Source organism: Sinocyclocheilus anshuiensis, unplaced genomic scaffold (assembly GCF_001515605.1).
Source record: "Sinocyclocheilus anshuiensis isolate Anshui unplaced genomic scaffold, SAMN03320099.WGS_v1.1 scaffold4820, whole genome shotgun sequence".
Taxonomy (NCBI): domain Eukaryota; kingdom Metazoa; phylum Chordata; class Actinopteri; order Cypriniformes; family Cyprinidae; genus Sinocyclocheilus; species Sinocyclocheilus anshuiensis.
In genome coordinates, this window is record NW_015542702.1 from 6,684 (window position 1) to 15,946 (window position 9,263).

At 39.0% G+C, this 9,263-nt stretch overlaps 1 protein-coding gene across 1 annotated transcript in view; it reads right to left on the reverse strand.

Annotated features, from left to right (window-relative positions):
• LOC107694563 (serine/threonine-protein kinase PRP4 homolog) overlaps positions 1 to 6,838 on the reverse strand; it is a 10,962-nt gene extending 4,124 nt beyond the window's left edge. The window contains exons 1-3 of the mRNA XM_016494261.1: positions 6,712 to 6,838; positions 4,768 to 6,006; positions 2,454 to 2,609 (exon numbers count right to left, since the gene is read on the reverse strand). Of these exons, the coding sequence (XP_016349747.1) occupies positions 2,454 to 2,609; positions 4,768 to 6,006; positions 6,712 to 6,758 (1,442 nt within the window). The 5' untranslated portion in view covers positions 6,759 to 6,838. The remainder of the gene's footprint in view (positions 1 to 2,453; positions 2,610 to 4,767; positions 6,007 to 6,711) is intronic.
• Between the last annotated feature and the right edge of the window lie 2,425 nt (positions 6,839 to 9,263).

A 9,263-nucleotide genomic window follows, 5' to 3' on the forward strand; every position in this document is an offset into this window, starting at 1 on the left:
GTTACCGGGGAAACCGCTATATCTCCCGCTCCCAAAGCGCCTCCTGCTGGCAGAGAATTAATTTGCAGTCTGTGGGAAACACTGGTGTCTGTCAGCAAACATAAACAAAAGGCATCCTTCAGAACTGTTTTGAGAAGGTGCTTAAGTTTTGAGCCATGTATTATTACTTTAAATTGGGCTACTACTACCATTACTATCTTGTACCCTGCAATAATCATTTGCTCAAACTCACTTTTATGAGATAAATGGGGAAAAAAAAAGAGAAAATCGGCCAAACATATCGGCCAAAAAAATCGCCATCATATATCGGCCATTGGCTGCCCTGATTTCTAAATATCGGCATCGGCCAGAGAAAAACCCATATTGGTCGACCTCTACTCAACGCTGCAGAAACCTGCATTTTCTGCAACGGGTCTAACAGTTAACAGGCTGTGCGCCAGACTACCCCCAAAGCAAGTCGACATGTTACTTTTTTTAAATAAACACTGGACATGTTGTGCACTGAGATAGGTCTGCTATTTATGTTTATGTCTGACGAAAAAAAACAAGACAACGCCCGGTTCTTCAAAGCGCATAGCATTAGTCAGCGTGTTTTCGTTTTGTATCTTCATTTGTTTATTGAGTGAAAAATATTTAGTGTAGTCCTATTTATTTAAACTTTTAAAATTTAGATTATTTTGTTTTTCTCTGTTCTCAGAAGTGCTGTAGGTGCACCTAGGGTTGGGTACCGAAACCCGGTACCAATATGGCACCGGTGCCTATGTAAACGGTATGTACTAGAACCGAATCCGAACGCAGATTTCGGTGCCATGCCTGAGCGATCGATTTAAATATTTGTCCTCTGGTTTTCCGAAACGGACGTAAGAAGAATAATGAAAAAGACATGAAAAATAATTTCCCGACTGAGAAAATGCACGTGAACGCAAGTCGGAAAGCTCTAATAATACAAATGTATTTGTTTTCACATTCCGACTTAAAAGAATCTCTGACCATTGCCACCTGCTCCCACAACATGCGTTTCGCTCCCGCGATTTTCATGTCCACTCCTATAAACATTCTAATATTGTGTATAATTTTGGCGCATCAGGGAGCCGCTCTCAGGATGCGGTGTATTTAAATATTTTTGAATGAACATTTGCACTGTTTACTTTCACTTTCACTTTCGATTTCGCGATCACACGCACTCTGTGTAAAGGAAGCACATCTTACAAGATCAGATATTTGTCAATGAGCTCAGGATCTGTTGAGCAGCAAATACTCCAGCATGGTCTTGACAGTCATCTCTCCTTATTCTCAACCTGTGATCAGTCAAAGCTGACTCCGGTAGCTCTTGTTGGATGCAGGGTTGCCAAGTCCGCGTTTTTTCCACAGAATTGGGCTACTTTTAAACTGTTGCCATGGGTTGATTTTCCCAAGTGGGTTAAAGGTTTGAAATATTGCATAAATTACATTTAAATGCTTGTATTGAAATATTTTGCATTCATAAATCTTTCATGGACTTTTACATTAACTGTTCCCTCCTGGTATGAGCTCAGGATCTGTTGAGCAGCAAATACTCCAGCATGGTCTTGTCAGTCATCTTTCCTTATTCTCGACCTGTGATCAGTCAAAGCTGACTCCGGTAGATCTTGTTGGATGCAGGGTTGCCAAGTCCGCATTTTTTTCCACAAAATTGGGCTACTTTTAAACTGTTGCCATGGGTTGATTTTCCCAAGTGGGTTAAAGGTTTGAAATATTGCATAAATTACATTTGACTGAAATGCTTGTATTGAAGCATTTTGCATTCTACCCATGATAAAACTTTCATGGACTTCTACATTAACTGTTCCCTCCTGGTGGAATGTCCTTCCCAGCTCAATCCAAGCAGCTGAGTCCTTAATATTTTCAAGAAACGGCTGAAAACACATCTCTTTCATCTTCATTTGACACTCTAACTCTAGCACTCTCTATTCAAACGCTACTTGTAATTTTATCTGCTTGTTTTTTTTAATTAAAAAACTTGACCCTCCAACATTTGCACTCTCTATTCTATTTCTATTCTCATGGCCAATCCATAATTTTTTGGGGGAATTTTTATTTATTTTAGTCTACAAAAATAGTATCGGTTCAGGCACCGGAACCGTTTTAAAAGTATCGATTTGGCATCGGTATCGAAAAAAACCCAAACGATGCCCAACCCTAGGTGCACCACAATTTGACAATGGATGAATCCAGGTTCTGTTGTTGCAGGTAGTTGTTCTGCATGCTGCCCCTGCACATGTTAAAATAAACCCATGAAAAATATTTGTTTCTATTTTTAATAGGTCTCAGAGTCACTTGGCCATTCTATTTTTATTAAATACTAATTTAATATTCTAATCTTATCAGTTAGCGGTTAATGTTCGGATAACGAGCATAAAATTAACCTAAATGAGCATCCATAGTTCATAGCAGTATTCCTCACTGTGTCTAACCTGCGTCTCAGGGGCGATCGACTTCGTCTTCTGGGTGAGGAGCGAGACTGTCGCCGTGGTGATACAGACCAACGTCTGAGTGGTGAGCGGCTCACTCTGCGCCGCGCTGGACTCGTTTCCCATGATCTCCCAGCTCCATCCACACGAGGACGCTTCCTAAGAGACATGAAGCATTTGCCAGATAAATTATTTCATCCTAGGCCATTTTTGTAACCAACAATTATAAGCATATGTATAGAACAACAATTCACCTTAAATAGTCCAATCTTACAGTCAACTATTTTGACGCTAAGCAGTTTATCACACAGGAAACCTGTTGCACTCAGGTACATTAAGCTCCACCTGTCATTATAAATGCCCTGCAACCTATTAAGATGATAAAGTACAAGTAATAAAAAAAGGCGAGACAAGCATATGACCCTACAATCTTAGAATTGTAATTTAGGACCAGGCTGTTTCAAGACATAATAGACCAAGCAATATAAATGAAAGCAAATGTTAGGTTCCTTCAATGGCACAATCAGGGCAATTCCCATTGAGCGGGTAGATCTTTAACTTGATATCTAAAAACAGCTCTGATCCTCTCAGTGTCACTCCAGCCAACAAACACGAAAACCCCTAGAGCTAAACAAAAAAAAAACTGATCTCTGAATGTACGTTTGCAACCATCCCATTCAGTCAAGACAAGAACTATGAAAATATAACTGTCACCTTTTAGCCTTTTCATATGACTTCACTGCAACCACTCAAACTATGCTCTGCTGTATCCAGTTGACCTGTCATATTCTTGTGTGTTTAATTTCTTTATTCTTTATACAAACAGTGTAACAAATATAACACTGCAACAAAAAAAACCCCCACTACATCAGGATTATAGAATCAAGAAGTTCTCAAATATTAATCATATTTATTATTAATAATAATAATAATAATAATAATAATTCCTTACATTTATATAGCGCTTTTCTGGGCACTCAAAGCGCTTTACATAGAAAGGGGGAATCTCCTCAACCACCACCAGTGTGCAGCATCCACCTGGATGATGCGACGGCAGTCATATTGCGCCAGAACGCCCACCACACACCAGCTCATTGGTGGAGAGGAGACAGAGTGATGAAGCCAATCAGCAGATATGGGGATGGTTAGGAGGCCAATGGGCGAGTTTGGCCAGGATGCTGAGGTCACACCTCTACTCTTTTCGAAAGACATCCTGGGATTTTTACTGACCACAGAGAGTCAGGACCTCGGTTTAACTAATAGTGTCCCCGTCACTATACTGGGGCGTTAGGACCCACACAGACCACAGGGTGAGCACCCCCTGCTAGCCTCACTAACACCACTTCCAGCAGCAACCTAGTTTTCCCATCCAGGTACTGACCAGGCTCAGCCCTGCTTAGCTTCAGTGGGCAACCAGTCTTGGGCTGCAGGGTGATATTAATATAAATCATATTTAACAAAAAAAAAATCATCAAGTTAATTTTAAAATTGACTCATTTTCAAAGTATGTTAATAGTATTTGCACTTTCTAATTTCATAATTCCATTAAAAATATAAATTTAACTGCTGTATGTGTATCTTTTTATTATATATATATATATATATATATGTCTTTAAATATCTATCTATCTATCTATCTATGCATCAAAAAATCCATATTGGTCAATCTTTAATCATAATTTTTTGCTTCACTCTGTTGATTTCTTTCAAGAAAGCGTGTAATTTCTGTGCCACTAGTGTCACCAAAAATAACCTCAATAATGTCTGTTTACAAACAAGTTTCCCAAACACTTCTCATCTGCTACTAGCTAACCAAAAAATTGCCCCGCCCCAAACTCACATCACTGATCGCCTTGTTGCCATGTCAAACTAGTTGGGATGCTTAAAGGCTGTGGTGTCCAAACCTGTTCCTGAAGGGCCACTGTCCTGCAGTTTTGCTCCAACCCTAATTAAACTTACCTGAACCAGCTAATCAAGGTCTTCAAACTCACTAGAAATTTCCATACAAGTGTGTCAGAGCTGGGTAAAGCTAAAGTCCAGGAGCACCCCTGCTTAAAGGGATAATTCACCCAAAAATGAAAATTCTTTTATAATTTTTACCCTCATGTTATTCCAAACCTGTATGACTGACTTTTTTCTGTGGAGCATAAAAGATGCTCCAAATAAAACTGGACCCTACAGACTTGTATGGACATTATTCAAAATATCTTCTTTTGTATGCTACAGAAGAAAGTCATACAGGTTTGGAACAACATGAGGGTAAATTAATGATGACAAAATGTTCATTTTAAATCTTTAATGGTGTGCTGATGTGTACCTGGAGGGAGAATCTCTCCGGCGCTCATTTGAGCGACTTTGTCCTCTCCTGACTGGTGACCTGTTTCTAGACGGCGAGTGGCTCAGTTTGGAACTCCGGTCTGCAGAACCCGATGGGGGCTGGTTGGGCTGGCGGTCCCTATGGCGAGGGGAGGAACTGCGTCGACGTTGAGGGCTAAGAGCTCGACGTTGATGAGGAGACCGATTCTCTTTCCCAGATGAGGTGTCTTTGGACGGAGACTTTCCAGGCCTCTTTTCTCTGTCTGTCTCCGAGCGACCCAGCCGGGCATCTTTAGAATGAGATCGTCTTTCTCGTGACCGGCTCTTGCGTCCTCGTGAGTTTGATCTCTGTGTGACTTGTTCCCGCTTCTCATCTATATGGGGAGAGGAACGCCGATCAGAACGTCCCTTCTGGTCTGACTTTCTCTCCGCAGAGCGTCTTCTTGTAGACGGGGACTGGGATTTCCTCAAATGCTCCCTGGATTTGTCCCTGCTCCGGGAGCGTTTTTTCTCTTTGGACTTGCTACGCTCCTTAACAGTCTCTTTCACAATTTTGGTCATTCGTTCAAGCTTAGCATCCTTACCAACTCTCGAGAGAGAGCGGCTGCGCCGTTTAACGCTTGGTTTGCTGGTGTCCGTTGAGTCCCGTTTGGATCTAACCCCCCTGCTTATCTGGTCCCTAGGTGAGCGGGTTCTGCCCCCACTGGTTCTTTGCCGTTGCTCCCCATTACGTGCCCGCTGTTTCACTCCATCCTCTTCTGAGCCAGAATTGTAACCTTGTAGAATCAGGCCCATTCCTGACTGAACCTTCCCCTCCATCAGCTGGCTGTCCAGCTCAGCTTTAATCAGTGCTCGTTGTTTCTCCAGGTCTTCAAGAAGCGCCTTGTCATCCAGGGTTGCACTGCCCAGTGATGGAGAGCCATCCACAGCCCTCCTGTTGATGGCCCCAGATGGTGAGGAGGATGGCTCCTCTTTGCGTCTGTGCTTCTTATGTTTGTGTCTATGTTTCCGTTTGCGGTCCTTATCTTCCTCAGACGCATGTTTGTGTTTTTTGTGCTTGCTACGGTGCTTGTGTTTCTTTTTCTTGTGTTTGCTGCCACTGCTGTGGTGTTTGGAACCGCTGTCCTGCTTCTCTCCATTCACCTCCGCTTCTTCCTCAACCTCCTCTTCATCCTCTCCAGACATGTCACCATTTTCATCCTCATTTCCACTCTTCTCTGGCCTCTCCAAATCCTCTGGCCTGTAAAGATAAATGACAAGCACATTAACATGTAGAACCAGTAAAACTTAATGTAAAAAGAAACAGGGGTCACATTTCAGTTTTTTTTTTCTCATCACAGACATTTTAAACATTTTTTTTTTATTTCGTTTTGTGCTTATTTAGGCACCAAATAACATGCAGAGGTTTTGTTATGTTTTTTCAAGGCAACACGGTGTTCTTCACAAGGACACAAATACTGACCATACAACTCACCAACAAATTTATCTAGGTAGGTATGTTAATGTGCTTAGGGTCTATGATGACTAATTAGATTACTTTTATGATCTATTTGACATAGGAATTTTTAAATTTTGGATAGATAACCAACGAATTGAGCTTGTTGGTCATGTCACATGAAGACTAATCGATACTTTACTAAGAAGCTAAAGTTAACCAAATAAAATGTTTAAACACACAGGGTGTGGTATGCCACAGTTCAAATATTTTAAAACTAAAGAGTTCACAAAACCAACGAAAATCACCTTAACAAATGAATCTTGACAACTGGCTCCTTGTATAAGAACATTTAGCATTAGCACGCTAACACTAGCCGAACAGAAAAAATAGATAGCAAAATCTAAGAACAACACAACCCTGACCTATTCTGTTCCCTTTCCCTAAAACACCCCCATCCAAGCTCTTAAATGCGTTGTTGATGGTGTCATACAACGCACGTGCTCATACCCGTTATTAAGCCTCTTGCTCCGTAAATCCATTTCCACATCGGCCATTTTGTTTCAGCAGCGGTCCGCTGTGTTCTTCTTCTGCAGTGAGATTATGAGGAGGGCTAGAGCGAAGTGGAGCGCGTGCGCTCTCTAGTGCCTGCATTAACAACTGCAGAGAATTTCTTCTTCTTCGATTTTATGGCGGGTAGCACTAATGTTAAGGTGCATTATCGCCACCTACTGTATTGGAGTGTTGACCAGAGTTTACCCTTTCATAATGAGAGGACAAGAAAAAAAAGGAAAGAAAAGCCAAAAAAACAAAAAACAATTATTTACCTCAATAAACATTTTCCCTCTAAATTCTCTTAATCAGCTCTGTTCTCTTAAAATACAAAAATAAACTCTCTAGTCCATAAGTAAATATATGTTTAAGCTTTAGGTTATCCACTCCCATCTTTCTAAGTTCATTCTTCACTGTTTCTCGTTCATTAGTATACGTTTGACAAACACAAATAACATGCTCTACTGATTCCTCCATTCCACAGTGCTCACATAATCCTGTTGGATGTTTATTTATTATTTTTAAGATTTTCTTCAGAGAATTTATTTGAATGTACTGTATAAGGCAAATTCTGTAGGTGGTCACGAGTCTTAAAAAATGTAATAACGCTTTGCTTGCGTTCTCTATTCTTTTACTTTATAAAAAAAAAAAAAAAAAGTTTTTTGCTGGGATGGGCATTTTAAACAAAATCTGAAATTCGCTTTTGCGCCATTATCTCCTTGTATTAAAATTAATCTTGTTCGCATTCTCTATAGTTCATGTCTGATACCGCGTGTCAGCGTCACGTGTTCATGAGGAATATGATAGGCTAATCCCGTATAGAAAACTTAGTATAAAGATAAACATGGTTTTTATTATAGCCCACTTACAATTTACATTTCAGAGATTATTACAAATAAATTATTAAATGCTAAAACTGAATAAATTTAAATGAACAAACTTGGCGTAGAAAAAAAAAAAGAAGAGAGAAATTATTTAACGTAACACACTAAATGTGGCACAATTTTTCCTCATATGACAAGTCTGTCTGTGATCATGACAGGGGCATCATTGCATTTATAAAACAAGTACTAATAGCCTACTACAGCAATAAATATAATGTATGTAGCAGTCAAAACATCCTTTTTCGGCTCCGGAAAGATACCGTTTGGATTCCGTTTAAACCACAACTTCACTTTCTATCATGAATGATCAATCTCTCTATCATTGTTTCATTTCAAATAAATAAAAAATAGCATCAATGTGTAACAAGACTTGCGTTACGAGACGACTATTCTGAGAGGCAATATTAAGTGAATTAATATCTGAATCTGTAACAACTGTAACAACAAAATCTGAATTGTAACAAGAAAGGTTTTCAGACTAACTTTTTCTTTATTTACCAAAAAGTATAAAGAATACTGAGTTTGTTGTGGCTGTTTTAGGGCTGCACTATTTGGCCAAAAATGTTTTTATTATATATCGATATGACTAATTCTGATTATTGTTAAACAAAAAAATAATTATTGATAATGATTATTATCAATATATACATAAAACTGCAGCATGACCTGTTAACATGTAGGAGGCCTATCTATACCTATACATTTTTAGAAAAGTCTAAGGATTTATTATAACGTAAATTATGATTAAAAATCTTTGACAAAAAAAAAAATCTAAATTTTTTATCAGGAAATCTTATACATTCACTGAACTCATCTACACTGGAGAAAAACTTAGTGCATAAGTGCAAAATCCATAACTCAAAGAAGCCATAAATCATATGACGTTCCAGGAAATCCCTAATACAAAGGCATACGCTTCCAGCTGAACACACCTAAAAATTTAATCGACAACCTCGCTGCCGCAAGGCAATCGCCTCTACCACCTTTTGGCACTGGCTGTCTGAGACTAGGCTCTCTATTGTGCAGGCTTTGGGTGCGTGCGCACACAGAAAACAGTACTCCAGTCCTGAATTTAGTTTCATCTTTTGTGATTTCCTGCACTTAAATAATCTTTTGAATGCTTAAACTGGCAAAATGTAAAAACACATGATAAACTTTCATGACAAGTCAAAAATAAAGCATCAAGCTGAAAGGAGAAATTTGAAGGGGGATAAAGTGGGAATTGTGCCATTGTGCCTATGGGTAAGATATTTAATTCTTCTTTGCTTAATGACTGTTTGGTACACCTAATTAACTGATATTGAATAAGCTTTCATCTTAGAACCGACAAACAGTCACTAGGTTATGAGGTTTTCTCAAAGATAACAAGGACAAGATGAAAAACATATCATATTTTATTTAAACAAACCCAAAAATAACAATATGACAAGAGAGAGATTAAAAGAAATGTGCTAAATTTGCTATTACATTGATTTTTGTTGAGAAATATTAAAAGGGCTATAGTTTTTATTTATTTATTTTTGAAGGGGGGACCCCCTAAGAGCTTTGACATAATTTGAACACTGCTTTAAAAGTTTCTTAATGTGTTTAAACAACTGACTTTCATAACAAATATAATTATCTGTA